This window comes from Ranitomeya variabilis, chromosome 2 (assembly GCF_051348905.1).
Source record: "Ranitomeya variabilis isolate aRanVar5 chromosome 2, aRanVar5.hap1, whole genome shotgun sequence".
NCBI lineage: Eukaryota > Metazoa > Chordata > Amphibia > Anura > Dendrobatidae > Ranitomeya > Ranitomeya variabilis.
This window is the reverse complement of record NC_135233.1, coordinates 1,074,383,213-1,074,400,959: the sequence shown is the minus strand read 5'-3', so window position 1 is coordinate 1,074,400,959 and position 17,747 is coordinate 1,074,383,213. Positions and strand designations below refer to the sequence as shown.

General features: G+C 45.7%; 1 protein-coding gene across 1 annotated transcript in view; it reads left to right on the top strand.

Moving 5' to 3' along the window:
- Window positions 1-13,047, top strand: part of LOC143808691 (cytochrome P450 2K1-like) — a 1,051,026-nt gene extending 1,037,979 nt beyond the window's left edge. Inside the window, exons 9-10 of the mRNA XM_077291609.1 lie at window positions 10,272-10,413; window positions 10,801-13,047. Of these exons, the coding sequence (XP_077147724.1) occupies window positions 10,272-10,413; window positions 10,801-10,979 (321 nt within the window). The 3' untranslated portion in view covers window positions 10,980-13,047. The remainder of the gene's footprint in view (window positions 1-10,271; window positions 10,414-10,800) is intronic.
- Window positions 13,048-17,747: the final 4,700 nt, after the last annotated feature.

The window sequence follows — 17,747 nt, the reverse complement described above, 5'->3', positions numbered from 1 at the left end:
AGGTGGAGGAGATAGGAGGGATTGCCACACACACAGCTGGGGAACAGCTGACGTTACTGAACCCCAATAACAGAGGAGCGACTGTTGGGACTGTGCGTACAGCACTTCTGGACGGCAACTAGCAGTGTTGGAGCCCAGGGACAGCAGGAGGAGGAGGTGGAGGAGATAGGAGGGATTGCCACACACACAGCAGGGGAACAGCTGACATTACTGAACCCCAATAACAGAGGAGCGACTGTTGGGACTGTGCGTACAGCACTTCTGGACGGCAACTAGCGGTGTTGGAGCCCAGGGACAGGAGGAGGAGGAGGTGGAGGAGATAGGAGGGATTGCCACACACACAGCAGGGGAACAGCTGACGTTACTGAACCCCAATAACAGAGGAGCGACTGTTGGGACTGTGCGTACAGCACTTCTGGATGGCAACTAGCGGTGTTGGAGCCCAGGGACAGGAGGAGGAGGAGGTGGAGGAGATAGGAGGGATTGCCACACACACAGCAGGGGAACAGCTGACGTTACTGAACCCCAATAACAGAGGAGCGACTGTTGGGACTGTGCGTACAGCACTTCTGGACGGCAACTAGCGGTGTTGGAGCCCAGGGACAGGAGGAGGAGGAGGTGGAGGAGATAGGAGGGATTGCCACACACACAGCTGGGGAACAGCTGACGTTACTGAACCCCAATAACAGAGGAGCGACTGTTGGGACTGTGCGTACAGCACTTCTGGATGGCAACTAGCGGTGTTGGAGCCCAGGGACAGCAGGAGGAGGAGGTGGAGGAGATAGGAGGGATTGCCACACACACAGCAGGGGAACAGCTGACGTTACTGAACCCCAATAACAGAGGAGCGACTGTTGGGACTGTGCGTACAGCACTTCTGGACGGCAACTAGCGGTGTTGGAGCCCAGGGACAGCAGGAGGAGCAGAGGAACACAGTGTAGGCCGAAGCCTGATTGGAGAAAGTCTAAAGGGAACCTTTAACCCCCTCCAAGGCGTTTGTAGCTGAAAGAGTCAGCTTGTGCAGCACAAAGGATGCAAAAGGAATAGGTGGCTCTTTTCATTATGCTCCTTGCAAACACAGAACTAAACACTTATAAAATGTGTCCTCTGATACCGTGAGACCGTCCCGGAGGTGGGACATTCCTTCGTAATATGACGCAGCACAGCTGTCATTCCTACCCCCTTGGCGCCGTGCCCAGGGTCCTCAGCGTTGTTTGATTCCGTCACGGAGCCTGCGCTGTTATGTTATCCCTTGGCCAGGCACACTTAGCGCTGCCCATCTTCTGACATCATTTCGTGTCAGGCTGGCTGCGCCTGTGCGGCCGCGCTGGCCGAGAGCCCGCCTCGCAGTGTCGTCTGATGTAATCCCACCGCGGGCCTGGGATCCGTGGCCATGCGCAGTGCATATCCTCACCTCTCACTCCCCTCCCTCCGTCTTCTTCAGACTGTGCGGAGTCACGGCCGTGGCATGCTATTAGGGATCAGCTGACGGCGCACAGTCTGAAGAATGTGTAGGGAGATGAGTGAGAGGCGGAGGTTGAGATATGCACTGCGCATGTCCATGGATCTCAGGCCCGCAGTGGGATTAAATCAGAAGACACTGCGAGGCGGGATCTCGGCCAGCGCGGCCGCACAGGCGCAGCCAGCCTGACACCAAATGATGTCAGAAGAGGGGCAGCGCTAAGTGTGCCTGTCCAAGGGATAACATAACAGCGCAGGCTTCGAGACAGAATCAAACAACGCTGATGAGCCGGCGCACGGCGCCGGGGGGGTAAGAACGACGGCTGTGCTGCGTCACATTACGAAGGAAAGTCCCACCTCCGGGACGATTTTACGGTATCAGTGGACACATTTTATAAGTGTTAAGTTCTGCATGTGCAAGGAGCTAAACAAAAATAGCTACCTTTTCCTTGTGCAGCATTACTGCTGCACAAGGTGGCTCTTTCAGTAACAAATGCCTTGGGGGGGGCAGGTTCCCTTACATTTCAGTTGTTGTGTCAGCGTGGCAGTCGCAGGACACATTGCCGGCTACACAGCTGGGGATCAGCTGACGTTACTGAAACCCAATAACACTGGGTCGTATGTTTTGACGGTGCAGACAGCACTTCTGAGCCTCAACTGGCGGTGTTGGAGCCCAGGAATTTAAGTTCAGGTGGTAGAAAGATGAACACAACAGGAGACCTGGATAACGTAGACAGTCACCTAATTATTTAATCAGGGAGAGGAGTGGCAAATTCCTGCGAGATCCAGGCCTTGTTCATTTTCAGGAAAGTAAGCCGGTCAACGTTATCGGAGGATAGTCGCATGCGACGGTCAGTTAGTACACCACCTGCAGCACTAAAGACGCGTTCCGATAATACACTTGCCGCAGGGCAAGCCAGCACCTCCAATGCATACAGGCTTAGCTCTGGCCATGTATCCAGCTTTGAGACCCAAAACTTGAAGGGGGAAGAGCCGTCTGGGAGTACAGCAAGAGGGTAAGACATGTAGTCTGTCACCATCTGACGTAACCGTTGCCTCCTGCTGACTGGAGCCATCTGTGATGGTGTACACTTTTGTGGCGGGCACAGAAAACTGTGCCACAGTTGGGCCATACTGGTCTTGCCTTGGGCAGAGGCACTGCTTCTGCTCCCTCTTTGTGCAGAGCCTCCACCACTGCCTGGACGCACTGAGCTGCTTTGTAATGCACTAGCAGCACTTCTCTCAGTTGGACTGGAGAAGATGATGGAATTCACCAGTGTGTCTTGGTACTCCCGCATTTTTCGCTCCCGGTTCAACGGTGTGATGAGGCTTTCTACGTTGTCCCGGTAGCGAGGATCGAGGAGGGTGAACACCCAATAATCAGACATGTTGAGAGTATGGGCGATGCGGCGGTCGTTTCTCAGGCACTGCAGCATGTAATCCACCATGTGCTGCAGACTGCCAACTGGCCAAGAAACGCTGTCCCCTGCTGGAGGCGTGATCTCTGCCCGCTCGTCATCACCCCACCCTCGCTGTACACACTGACTACTGGACAATTGTGAAACTCCCTCCTCTGGACGGATGTCTTCCTCCTCCATTGACTCCTCCTCATCCTCCTCACAAAGTGTCCCCTGCCTACGCGTTTGTGAGGAACCACGTGGCGCTGACTGTCCAGAAGATGATGGAAATGGTGAATCCTCATCCTCCACCTCTTCCACAACATCATCCCTTAGCGCTTGCAGTGATTTTTCAAGCAGGCAGATAAGGGGGACAGTCATGCTGACTAGTGCATCATCTGCACTCGCCATCCGCGTGGAATTATCGAAGGGACACAAAACCTGGCAGACGTCCTTCATAGTGGCCCACTCTGTGGTTGTGAAGTCTGAACGGTGCGGAGTGCGACTTCTTTGCGCCTGATGCAGCTGGTACTCCATTACAGCTTGCTGCTGCTCACACAACTGCTCCAACATATGTAACGTGGAATTCCACCTGGTAGGTAGGTCACATATGATGCGATGTTCCGGCAGGTGGTATCGGCGCTGCAGAGCCGCAATTCGCGATTTTGCCGTGCTGGAACGCCGCAAGTGAGCACACTCTAGGCGGACCTTGTGCAGCAGTGCATCAAGATCCGGATAGTCCCTCAAAAAACTCTGCACGACCAAATTGAGCACATGTGCCAGACATGGGATGTGAGTGAGGTTGCCGAGGCCCAGAGCTGCCACCAGATTTCGGCCATTATCACACACTACCATGCCTGGCTGGAGATTCGCTGGCACAAACCACACATCGCTCTCCTGCTTGATGGCATTCCAGAGCTCCTGCGCTGTGTGGCTTTGATTCCCCAAAGAAATTAATTTCAAGACGGCCTGTTGACGTTTGGCCACAGCTGTGCTCATGTCGGTCGTAACAGGTAAACGTTCATCGCGGGTCCATGTGGAGGTGGACTGTGACGGCTCCTGCAGCGATGATTCTGAGGAACTGGTGTAAGAGGAGGAGTCAATGCGTACAGAATGGATTCCTGCAATCCTTGCAGTGGGCAGGACACGTCCTGCGCCACTCGCACGATCTGTACCCGGCTCAACGACATTAACCCAATGGGCAGTGAGGGAAAGGTATCGCCCCTGTCCATGTTGACTGGTCCACGCATCGGTGGTGAGGTGGACCTTGCTACTGACGGCGTTCAGTAGCACGTGTTTTATGTGTCCCTCCACATGCTTGTGCAGGGCAGGGACAGCTTGCCTGCTGAAGTAAAAGCGGCTGGGCACATTGTACTGTGGGACTGCCAATGACATTAAGTCACGGAAGCTGTCAGTCTCCACCAGCCTGAATGACAGCATTTCCAGTGACAGAAGTTTGGCAATGCCTGCAGTCAGAGCCTGTGCTCGTGGGTGGTTTGACGAGAAAGGCCGCCTTTTCTCCCATGCCTGTACTACCGATGGCTGTAGACTGGGCTGGGAGTGTGTGGATGACTGGGAAAGTGGTGCTGTGGGTGGAATTACAGCGGGTCTCTGGACAACAGGGCCAGAGGTTCTTCCACGGCGATCCTGGGAGGAAGCCGAACCAGCTGCGTGTGAGCTGGAGGAAGAGGCAACACGAGTTGAAGAGGTGGTAGCTGCCGCTGTTGGTTGGCCTAGCTCTTCAGTGTGTTTTTCTAACTCCGCCGCGTGCCTGTTGAGCACATGTTTCCACATGTTGGAGGTATTGAGGTTGCTGACATTTCGACCTCTTTTGACTTTGTGATGACATACCTTGCATTTGACATAGCAAATGTCATCGGCAACTGTGTCAAAAAAGGGCCAGACACTGCAAGTCTTGGGAGCGCCCTTTTTGGCTTTTGGAACAGACATGTTCCTAATGGGTGTCAAAGTGGAGGCTACAGGCTGCGCAGTCTTCCCCCTCCCTCTACCTCTTTGGCCCGTTCTAGGAATCTCTTCCTCGGAGCTGCTCCCACCACCTTCCTGTCCCTCACGCCACGATGGGTCAAGGACCTCATCATCTACACTACCCTCTGCCACCAACTGCTCCTCCTGGGTAGTCTCAGCAGCAGAGCACGCACCAGAAAGTGGCACCTGAGTGTCATCATCAGCGGATGCGGCCTGCGATGTGGTGACCGGAGGCACTGGCCCACCCGCCTCTTCAGAGGAAGAGAGAAAAAGCTGTTGGGCATCACTGCACCCTGCCTCTTCTTCCATTTCTCCAATGCTGCTTGGCTGGCCCCCTGTTTCCAAGCCAAGAGATTCAGAGAACAGAAGTAGAGACGGCTCCTGTCCTGGGCTCTCTGTCTGCCTGGGCAATTTGGCAGGAGGTGAAGAGACAGATGGCTGCTCTACAGTGCTCTGTGTCTGAGAGGATGTGGCACTAATTGAAGTCGATGCGTTAGCTGCCATCCATCTGACAACGGCTTCAATTTGTTCTTCACGCAGCAGCGGTGTACGGCGCTCTCCGACAAAGCTGCGCATGAAGGACTGTTCCCTGGTGAAACTGGGTGCTGGTGAGTCACCGGTGCCCGCAGCAGGCACAGAATCCCCACGTCCTCTCCCTGCTCCGCGCCCACGCCCACGTGCCTTACTCACTGCCTTCTTCATCTTGGTTGACTGATAAAGATAAGCAGAAAAGTACTAACGGCTTTGTGTGCTTATTCCTGAACAACTCCTAACAGGTATAAGAAACACTAATTTTCTAAAGTGTGGACTAGACTTTAATATGAGCTAATGTGGCCTACACAAATGTAAAGTGGTGTCACTGGTGTGTTTGGTGAACTTTATTATTTAGTTATTTTTTGGGGGCTGAACTCACAACAGAGAGAGCTGCAGTCACACGGAGACCGTGCAGACAGCCGTAAACGGCGCTGCAAGGCCCAAAAACCCTCCTCTACGTTATCCTATGTACTGTTTTTCCACAAGTTAGCTGGATACGGGTGGAAAGACACTAATAGGAATTTTTTGAAAAAATGTGCAGCCGCCTGCACTACTTAAAACAAAAGGAAAATTGATTTTACGGTATGACGCAGTGAACAACCCTGAGCTGGATACAACCAGGCTATGGCTGCTCACAGACTACAGGGCGAGCTGCAGTCACACGGAGACCGTGCAGACAGCCGTAAACGGCGCTGCAAGGCCAAAAAACCCTCCTCTACGTTATCCTATGTAGTGTTTTTCCACAAGTTAGCTGGATACGGGTGGAAAGACACTAATAGGAATTTTTTGAAAAAATGTGCAGCAGCCTGCACTACTTAAAACAAAAGGAAAATTGATTTTACGGTATGAGGCAGTGAACAACCCTGAGCTGGATACAACCAGGCTATGGCTGCTCACAGACTACAGGGCGAGCTGCAGTCACACGGAGACCGTGCAGACAGCCGTAAACGGCGCTGCAAGGCCCAAAAACCCTCCTCTACGTTATCCTATGTAGTGTTTTTCCACAAGTTAGCTGGATATGGGTGAAAAGACACTAATAGGAATTTTTTGAAAAAATGTGCAGCAGCCTGCACTACTTAAAACAAAAGGAAAATTGATTTTACGGTATGACGCAGTGAAGAACCCTGAGCTGGAGACAACCAGGCTATGGCTGCTCACAGACTACAGGGCGAGCTGCAGTCACACGGAGACCGTGCAGACAGCCGTAAACGGCGCTGCAAGGCCCAAAAACCCTCCTCTACGTTATCTTATGTAATGTTTTTCCACAAGTTAGCTGGATACGGGTGGAAAGACACTAATAGGAATTTTTTGAAAAAATGTGCAGCAGCCTGCACTACTTAAAACAAAAGGAAAATTGATTTTACGGTATGACGCAGTGAAGAACCCTGAGCTGGAGACAACCAAGCTATGGCTGCTCACAGACTACAGGGCGAGCTGCAGTCACACGGAGACCGTGCAGACAGCCGTAAACGGCGCTGCAAGGCCCAAAAACCCTCCTCTACGTTATCCTATGTAGTTTTTTTCCACAAGTTAGCTGGAGACGGGTGGAAAGTCACTAATAGGAATTATTAGAAAAAATGTGCAGCAGCCTGCACTACTTCAGAAAAAAAAACAAAAAAAAAAAAACAAAGAACAGTATGAGGCAATGAACCACCCTCCCTGAACTGAATACAAGCAGCTATGGATGGCCTATGGCTGCACTCAGACTAGAGAGTGGGCTGCACTCACACACACACACACACAGACCTTGCAGATCGCTGTGAAAACAGCGCTGCAAGGCAAAAGCAAGGTGATTAGTAGGTGAACACAGCGGTTGCTAAATTAGCCTTGGAAAAGAACAATTAAGCAAATCGCTATCTCTAAACTGGCCCTCAGTCAGCAAACAGCGTCCTGTCACTAACTGAATTCACAGCAGAGTGAGCGCAAAATGGCCCTAGAGACTTTTAAACTGCAGCATGACATCATTTCAGCAGCCAATCACAGCCTTGCCAGTAGTTTCATGCCCTCCATGCTAAACAGGATGTGCCCACACTTGGAATCATTCTCATTGGCTGATTTCGTTCAAATTTGTGCAGTTTGAATCCTGGGAACTTCCGATTCCGGTATCCGATACGCGGCAAGTATCGGATCTCGGTATCGGAATTCCAATACCGTTAAGTATCGGCCGATACCCGATACTGGCGGTATCGGAATGCTCAACACTAATTAACACGCATATTTTTTACAGGAATGAAGCAAAATGCCTTAAGTGATTTGCAATGTTTCATAGCTTTCCAAGGTTAACAAAATCATTTTTGTTTTATTACAATTTATCTACTTTGTAATGGTAATGCCAAGTCTGTATAGGCTTTGTTGTTGTCTGTTCTATTGCTTCACTATAATACAATATCGAATATATATATGTATGTATATATATATATATATATATATATATATATATATATATATATATATATACAGTTGTGGCCAAAAGTATTCACACCCCTGCAATTCTGTCAGATAATACTCAGTTTCTTCCTGAAAATGATTGCAAACACAAATTCTTTGGTATTATTATCTTTATTTAATTTGTCTTAAATGAAAAAACACAAAAAGAATTGTCCTAAAGCCAAACTGGATATAATTCCACACCAAACATAAAAAAGGGTGTGGACAAAAGTATTGACACTGTTCAAAAAATCATGTGATGCTTCTCTAATTATTGTAATTAACATCACCTGTAACTTACCTGTGGCACCTAACAGGTGTTGGCAATAACTAAATCACACTTGCAGCCAGTTGACATGGATTAAAGTTGACTCAACCTCTGTCCTGTGTCCTTGTGTGTATCACATTGAGCATGGAGAAAAGAAAGAAGACCAAAGAACTGTCTGAGGACTTGAGAAACCAAATTGTGAGGAAGCATGAGCAATCTCAAGGCTACAAGTCCATCTCCAAAGACCTGAATGTTCCTGTGTGTACCGTGCGCAGTGTCATCAAGAAGTGTAAAGCCCATGGCACTGTGGCTAACCTCCCTAGATGTGGACGGAAAAGAAAAATTGACAAGAGATTTCAACGCAAGATTGTGTGGATGTTGGATAAAGAACCTCGACTAACATCCAAACAAGTTCAAGCTGCCCTGCAGTCCGAGGGTACAACAGTGTCAACCCGTACTATCCATCGGTGTCTGAATGAAAAGGGACTGTATGGTAGGAGACCCAGGAAGACCCCACTTCTTACCCCGAGACATAAAAAAGCCAGGCTGGAGTTTGCCAAAACTTACCTGAAAAAGCCTAAAACGTTTTGGAAGAATTTTCTTTGGTCAGATGAGACAAAAGTAGAGCTTTTTGGGCAAAGGCATCAACATAGAGTTTACAGGAGAAAAAAAGAGGCATTCAAAGAAAAGAACACGGTCCCTACAGTCAAAATTGGTGGAGGTTCCCTGACGTTTTGGGGTTGCTTTGCTGCCTCTGGCACTGGACTGCTTGACCATGTGCATGGCTTATGAAGTCTGAAGACTACCAACAAATTTTGCAGCATAATGTAGAGCCCAGTGTGAGAAAGCTGGGTCTCCCTCAGAGATCATGGGTCTTCCAGCAGGACAATGACCCAAAACACACTTCAAAAAGCACTAGAAAATGGTTTTAGAGAAAGCACTGGAGACTTCTAAGGTGGCCAGCAATGAGTCCAGACCTGAATCCCATAGAACATCTGGGGAGAGATCTAAAAATGGCAGTTTGGAGAAGGCACCCTTCAAATATCAGGGACCTGGAGCAGTTTGCCAAAGAAGAATGGTCTAAAATTCCAGCAGAGCATTGTAAGAAACTCATTGATGTTACCGGAAGCGGTTGGTCGCAGTTATTTTGGATAAAGGTTGTGCAACCAAGTATTAGGCTGAGGGTGCCAATACTTTTGTCTGGCCCATTTTTGGAGTTTTGTGTGAAATGATCAATGTTTTGCTTTTTGCTTCATTCTCTTTTGTGTTTTTTCATTTAAGACAAATTAAATGAAGATAATAATAACAAACAATTTGTGTTTGCAATCATTTTCAGGAAGAAACTGAGTATTATCTGACAGAATTGCAGGGGAGTCAATACTTTTGGCCACAACTGTATATATATATTTTTTTTTCTGCCACATTCTGAGGCCCATACACTTTTCATTTTTCTTTTCACATTGATATGTGTGTGTGTGGGGGGGGAATAAGTTCTTTTGACATATAGTTTTTTTCAACCCAAACCAACCCTCATTTTTTTGCTTTGTTATGATATTCTTAGGCCAAGTGCTGCTTGGTTTAAATTATGCTTTGTAATCCATTTTGAAATTTGTGAACAATAAAATATTATATTTAACGAAAAATAAAACATTTATTTTTAATGTATTCATTTTTTTTACTAAACTTATTCTGTTGCATTACCAGCCTTAATAGGAATCTGTCAGCAGGTTTTTGCTCGGTAATCTGAAGACAGTACGAGATAGGGGTAAAAACACAGATTTCAATGATGTGTCACTTATCAGGCAGTGTGCTTTGGTTTGCTTATAGTGAAGGTTTCTATCACAACATTATCATTGCTGTGATTAACTGATAGTGTGAGTACTGGCCTGACTACGCCCCTCCTGTGATAAGGTCACATGTCAATAGGCAATGTAAATACTGACCGTGGTGGAGGTGGGGTTAGCTGTGGTGGGGGTGAGGGCAGCTTTCTCAGCTCTGCTTCACACTTAACTCTGATTATGTCAGAACCTCTGAACCCAGTAAACTAAGTGTGTATTTGGATTTAAGGTCTCTGCCTACATTATCCTGCTCTCAGATGAGGTAGCAAAAGCTTGTTGACAAATTCCCTTTAAATAAATAAAGCCTAAGGAGGGAGGATCCCAATTGAATATGACTTATGCAAATGTTGAACCTTTCAGGGAATCCAGGTGATCCCACTGCTGACCTCAGTACTTTATGATAAGAATCACTTTGTAAAAGCCGACGAGTTCTACCCAGAACACTTTATGGATTCCAGTGGAAATTTTGTAAGGAAAGAAGCGTTCATACCTTTTTCAGCCGGTGAGTTATTCTTTTAGCTCTTTGTAGGAGAGATGAGAGCAAATAAGAACATTTCTCCATCATCGCATTCACTAAATTAATAGAAATGTTGTTTAAATCTTCTCCCTATGAGGCTGTACCATGAGGGCACATTTATGATTTATGTGGGTTATGCTTTGGGAAAATGCAAGAATCTGAATGGGGACAGTTTCTTCATTTTGGAGAATCTGTGTGAGGTGAGGATGGTTGTGTCTCCGTATCTAAATGTTGAGTTGACAATTCTCAGATTGGAATCGATGACTTACAATTTTGTTATAACAGCCTATTTTGAAATGATATAGTATCTTTTGCTTCAGCCATGGAACTATATAAACTTTTTATCCTTTTCCACATATTCCATTGCTGTAGGTAAGAGAAGTTGCGCTGGAGAAAACTTGGCTAAAATGGAGCTTTTCATATTCTTCACGAGACTGCTGAAGAACTTCACGTTTAAGGCTCCTCCTGGGACTACACTAGACCTGACTCATGCGGTTGCATACATAGCCGGTCCAATGCCCTATAAGATGTGTGCTATTCCTCGTGTGTGAACACTTTGTCACCTACAGTACATTGAAAAACCTTAAAAAGGGTTCTCCTGTGAAAACAATTTATCAGATTAAGTGATAATTTATTAATTAGTGGGCTTCAGCCACTGGGAACCACATCCCTTAGCAGAATGGGACACAGAAGCTAAAGTAATTGTTATAATTAAGAAATAAGCAGCATCATTGATACAATTTTAAAGATCTATTAAAACATTGTATTATTTTAAATGGAAGTCCAATGCACTTATAGCCACCTGATAAGGAATATACATGTATAATGATACTACATTGCACCCAAACTATGAATATTGAGAGGACCATTTCAGGTCATTAAAATATGTAAAATGTCACCGGTGTCCTTAGTGAAGCCTGGAACTCTCTGGGCAAGAGGTTACAGGAGAGAATCGAGCCGCTCTCCCAGTCTCTCTCCAAGTGAGTCAACAATTAGAATGTATTAATTGGGTGGAGTCCAATCACTGGGAACCACACCCAATAGCAGAACAGGGCACGTCTATCCTCTTTAGAATAGATCTGTAATGTGTATACACGAGCACCTCTCCATGAACTCCTTATTGGGCTTACGAGAGCTGCTCTTGACCCCATAGAGAATGACTAGAGCAGTAGTAGGAAATCGAACTTATGCATCATATTGTAATGGGAATAATATCACAAACCTGTCAAATTTAGTATTCAAAAGATTCACTCTTCTCTAGTGAGAATTATTGTTTTACTTTATTTTCTTAAACCCTTTTAAGCTTGGTAAGATGGCCACCACTTTTCTAGATTCACACAAATCATATTGAGAGAAAACCATGGCAAATTGATCTCTACTATCCTATACCTTTTTTTTAGTATACAGTAAATTTCAATATTGATTGTAACTATCATTTTACATACTTTTATCTGATATTTGTGAATTATCATAATTTTTTTACACAAAAGATTTTTTACTGCTGCTGCGCCTTCTGTCAGTGATTTTAAAGATACACAAATTGTAGTTCACATTTTAATATTCTCCATCTATATGTGTTGTCTGATTTTGTATATTTACAGGACTGAAATTATTCACATTTTAACAATAAAAATCTTTTTTATGGGCAGTATTTTGGTTAGTAATTTTCAAACGTATTACTGCCTTTTTGTTTACATGACTAAATAAAAATTGCTTGTTTGATCACTGCTTACTACAGATGAGGAAATAAATTCAAGTGGAATTGAATCCAACTTGAATTTTACAAAAATCCACATTCGGCAAAATGCAGTTTTTTTTGTAATTCGCTTTGGTGAACATTCAGCAAATTGGTAGCGGATGGGCACAATTTTTCAGAACGTAAAGGGCCATGAAAAGGTTGTTAAAAAAAGAAAACTGCTAACCTCTCCCTGGATCTCTTTGGCCCCTCCACCACTCACCTCCACCTGTTCGGTCAATGTCACATCTTATGATCCCCCATCGCTTGCATTGGAATCTTCGGGCCTCTCACACTGTGCTGGACTTGGTGTCTGGGATGGCTCTGCACACGCAAGCAGAAAGGTCTTGTTGCACGTCATTATGTCATGATGCTATTAATCCCCCACTTGCATGTGCAGAGCCCTACTGGGTGCAATAACAGCAGGAAGTATGGCACAGTGTTAAAGGCCCAAAGAATCCAATGCAACTGGTGGGGAATCAGAAGATGAGGTGAGGAACACAAGGAGTGAGTAGCATAGGGGCCCGAAAGGTGAGCTCAGAGTGAGATTATGTATTTTTAATTTTTTACATATTACTTTTTTTTACATATTACATTTATAACGCACTGGGGTCTTTAGAGACCCCATTAGATAATAAGATACATTAAATTTGTATTGAATAACTTCTTCACTAATGGAGTTTGTTATGCTCTTCTTGCCAGAAAAATAACATCAGCCCTCAGCCATTGATTTTCCCTCTGCTGCTTAAGAGAACTGTGGGGGACCTACAAACATTTTTTGTTCATTTTTTTAAAAAAGTAAACCTGTCAGCAGGATTTTGCTAAGTAAACTACAGGCATTGTCAGATTGGCAGTGTTAAACTGATTAAAATGATACCTTGAGTGAAGAAATTTGTCTTTTAGTTCTTGTGTACTCTGTGTTAGAAGTCTTCAGTCAATGACATGCTCATACTCTGGGGCTTGACTGTAGGCAGAGTCTTATCTTCCTTCTCTTAGGGTACTGTCTCACAGTGGCACTTTGGTCGCTACGAAGGCACGATCCGTGACGTTCCAGCGATATACTTACGATCTCGCTGTGTCTGACACGCTACTGCGATCAGGGACCCCGCTGAGAATCGTACGTCGTAGCAGATCGTTTGAAACTTTCTTTCGTCGTCAAGTGTCCCGCTGTGGCGGCATGATCGCATCGTGTAACAAAGGTGTGCACGATATTGTATACGATGTGCGCACAGTAACCAATGGCTTCCACATCGCAAATACGTCATGAAATTATCGCTCCAGCGCCGTGCATTGCGAAGTGTGACCGCAGTCTATGACGCTGGAGCGATAATGGAGCGACGCTGGAGCGTCACGGATCGTGCCGTCGTAGTGACCAAAGTGCCACTGTGAGACGGTACCCTAAGCCAAAGGATCTAAGGAAAGACCTGCCAATAGGCTGCCCTGAAGAACAAAGAGTCTATCTCTCAATCTCTGTCTCTATGATGAGGAACATGTTTGTGCTTCAGGGCGGGCCTGTGGGCACAATTATCAAGGTTACTGATAGCAGCCACTAGTGGTCAAACTGTAAAAGGACAACAGAAATCCTGACAGGATGACTGACGGCAGAAAGCTTTAGAGAAACCTGTCTTGAGGGCGGCAAAGCATCAACAGCCTCAATAGATGAAGATGAAATATCAGTACCTCTATTGGTCATATAGGTAAGAGTTTTGACTATGACAAACATTATTTATGAACTGACAATAACAATTAGCAACCCCTAAAAAATTCTGTAAAGCTTTACGATTAGTAGTGATGATCGAATAGTGAAATATTCAGATTCTGGAAAATCGGCACAAATTATTCTAATAACAGTGTATTTGTACCAAATAACAAATCCAATGCAAGTCAATGGGAAAGCCAAATTTTTTTCTGCTGGACCCAACAAACAGTTCTGGGTTCATGGGAAAAAAGCTGAAATGGATGGGAAAGAGCTAAAACTAAATGTGAACATCATGGAAAAGATGCCTGCATTCCTTTCTGACTCACATATGATATCTGGGAATAATGTTGATAGACTTTTGCGACAGTTCTATGAATTTTTCAAAAGACCTACCAAAGCAAACCAACATTTTTTAAAGGGGAAAATGGTAAGAAACATTTTTTCCTTCATAAGTACATTATTATTAGTATTATGCAGCCTTCACTTACAATTTGCAGGGTGCCAGCAGGTGCTGGGAAACCTGAGTTTAGTAAAGGCCCTCAGGTGGCCCTGTATCATACATTTGGGAGAACTCATTCTCTTACATTTGTGAGGTCCTTCCCTCATGCCAAATAGTTAGCAATATAGTGGAATCCATATTCCCCATCCCTTTACAATGCCATCTCAAACATGTCCATTTGAATTTTGGACATCGCCCGCCACCACCACCATGTCCACAGCCATGTCATTGTGCGACACCCAATTAACATTTTCAGAGGGTCACCAGGTGCCATAAAACCTACATTTTGTAAACTCAACAGTTCATTGTTGCCACCAGATCCCAATGGAACAACAACTGTCATAGCGGGTAAAGCTCCTGTAAGGTGAATATAATACAGGATTTGGGAGAACTGTATGATTAATGTCAGGAAATTGGATTCAACCAGACTCCAAAACCACTTAAATTAAATTCTGATTACATGCAAGTGAGGGCCTCTATTGTCAGTCTGTCAGGCCTGAAACCCATGTCAGGAACATGTACAAGCCTGATTTTACTTGGAAGCAGCCTCCTCAAGTGAAATAGACAGGCGTGCCATTGACCAATTTGCACAAGCCTACACACTTCTGGAAACAACCCAACCATGCAGAATATACCTTTTGCAATGGTTTTGAGCAACAATGGAGTAATTACTAGTGTTGAGCATTCCGATACCGCAAGTATCGGGTATTGGCCGATATTTGCTGTATCGGAATTCCGATACCGAGATCCGATACTTTTGTGGTATCGGGTATCGGTATCCAAACAACATTAATGTGTAAAAGAAAGAATTAAAATAAAAAATATTGCTATACTCACCTCACCGAGGGAACCGGCAGCGTTGTTTGCTTAATATGCGCGCTTTTCCTTCCTTCCGTGACGTCACGGCTTCTGATTGGTCGCGTGCCGCCCATGTGGCCGCGACGCGACCAATCACAGCAAGCCGTGACGTAATTTTCAGGTCCTTCTAGGCATTCAGTATTTTAAAATTACGTTCCGGCTTTGTGATTGGTCGCGTCGTGGTCACATGGGCGACGCGACCAATCACAAGCCGTGACGTCACGGGAGGCAGGAGACGCGCGCATTTTAAAATGCGCGCGTGTCCAGCCTCCCGTGACGTCACGGCTTGTGATTGGTCGCGTCGCCCATGTGGCCGCGACGCAACCAATCACAGCAAGCCGTGACGTAATTTCAGGTCCTTCAGGATTTTAAAATTACGTTCCGGCTTGTGATTGGTCGCGTCGCGGTCACATGGGCGACGCGACCAATCACAAGCCGTGACGTCACGGGAGGCTGGACACGCGCGCATTTTAAAATGCGCGCGTCTCCTGCCTCCCGTGACGTCACGGCTTGTGATTGGTCGCGTCGCCCATGTGACCGCGACGCGACCAATCACAAAGCCGGAACGTAATTTTAAAATACTGAATGCCTAGAAGGACCTGAAAATTACGTCACGGCTTGCTGTGATTGGTCGCGTCGCGGCCACATGGCGGCACGCGACCAATCAGAAGCCGTGACGTCACGGAAGGAAGGAAAAGCGCGCATTTTAAGCAAACAACGCTGCCGGTTCCCTCGGTGAGGTGGGTATAGCAATATTTTTTATTTTAATTCTTTATTTTACACATTAATATGGTTCCCAGAGCCTGAAGGAGAGTTTCCTCTCCTTCAGACCCTGGGAACCATCAGGAATACCGTCCGATACTTGAGTCCCATTGACTTGTATTGGTATCGGGTATCGGTATCGGATTAGATCCGATACTTTGCCGGTATCGGCCGATACTTTCCGATACCGATACTTTCAAGTATCGGACGGTATCGCTCAACACTAGTAATTATCGGATATGTCCCAGAGAATGACGAGGTCTGTGGAGTGTATTACTCAGGTGACAGGCAGTGCTACAGAGCTCAGGTAAAGGATTTAGTTTGACCATGTTCCAATATGTATAAGGCTGCGACCTAAATAGGTCTGTGGAGCGTATTAACCCAGTCTCTAAGACATGCTTAAAATGTACAGAAACTGGGCAATACCCCACAACCATTTTTTGTAAGGACCTAGTTTTAGAAAATGTAAATGAAGTGACAGTTTAATAAAGAGACAGACGTCTCAATTAGGAGCTGGATTGTCCAGCACCGTACAATGTAAAGTGTTCACGAATATGTATGTCCTATCTAACTAAAAATTTGTGAACAGATATATATGCCGACAAGGGGCAACTGAACTCCGCACTGGGACAACAAACTGGATGTGGTTGCTGACTGTTGTGTCTGTGCAAATGCAGGTTGTGGGCTGAAGGCCTCAGTGCCTCCTTCCTGGACAGCAGAGTGGGAATGATGTAACACAGGGGAAAGGCCAGCGGTTTCACCGTCAGACACATATTTTGTACCCAGGCATTCTGCCCCCACCTACAGGGCGTATATGAACAGTATGTGACATATATTAACAGAGGTATTATGTTGAAATTCCCTTTATAAAGGGATGTGTGGGTAAGATTTTTGAACTAGCAGCATATATACAGTACAGACCAAAAGTTTGGACATATCTTCTCATTTAAAGATTTTTCTGTATTTTCATGACTATGAAAATTGTACATTTACACTGAAGGCATCAAAACTATGAATTAACACATGTGGAATTATATACTTAACAAAAAAGTGTGAAACAACTGAAATTATGTCTTATGTTCTAGGTTCTTCAAAGTAGCTTTGCACACTCTTGGCATTCTCTTGATGAGCTTCAAGAGGTAGTCACCGAATGGTTTTCAATTCACAGATGTGCCCTGTCAGGTTTAATAAGTGGGATTTTTTGCCTTATAAATGGGATTGGGACCATCAGTTGTGTTGTGCAGAAGTCTGGTGGATACACAGCTGATAGTCCTACTGAATAGACTGTTAGAATTTGTATTATTACTTTAAGAAATGAAGGTCAGTCAGTCCGAAAAATTGGGAAAACTTTGAAAGTGTCCCCGAGTGCAGTGACAAAAACCATCAAGCGCTACAAAAAAAAACTGGCTCACCTGAGGACCACCCCAGGAAAGGAAGACCAAGAGTCACCTCTGCTTCTGAGGATAAGTTTATCCAAGTCACCAGCCTCAGAAATCGCAGGTTAACAGCAACTCAGATTAGAAAGCAGGTCAATGCCACACAGAGTTTTAGCAGCAGACACATCTCTACAACAACTGTTAAAAGGAGACTTTGTGCAGCAGGCCTTCATGGTAAAATATCTGCTAGGAAATCACTGCTAAGGACAGGCAACAAGCAGAAGAGACTTGTTTGGACTAAAGAACACAAGGAATGAACATTAGACCACTGGAAATCTATGCTTTGGTCTGATGAGTGCAACACAGAAAAGGTGAACGGATGGACTCTAC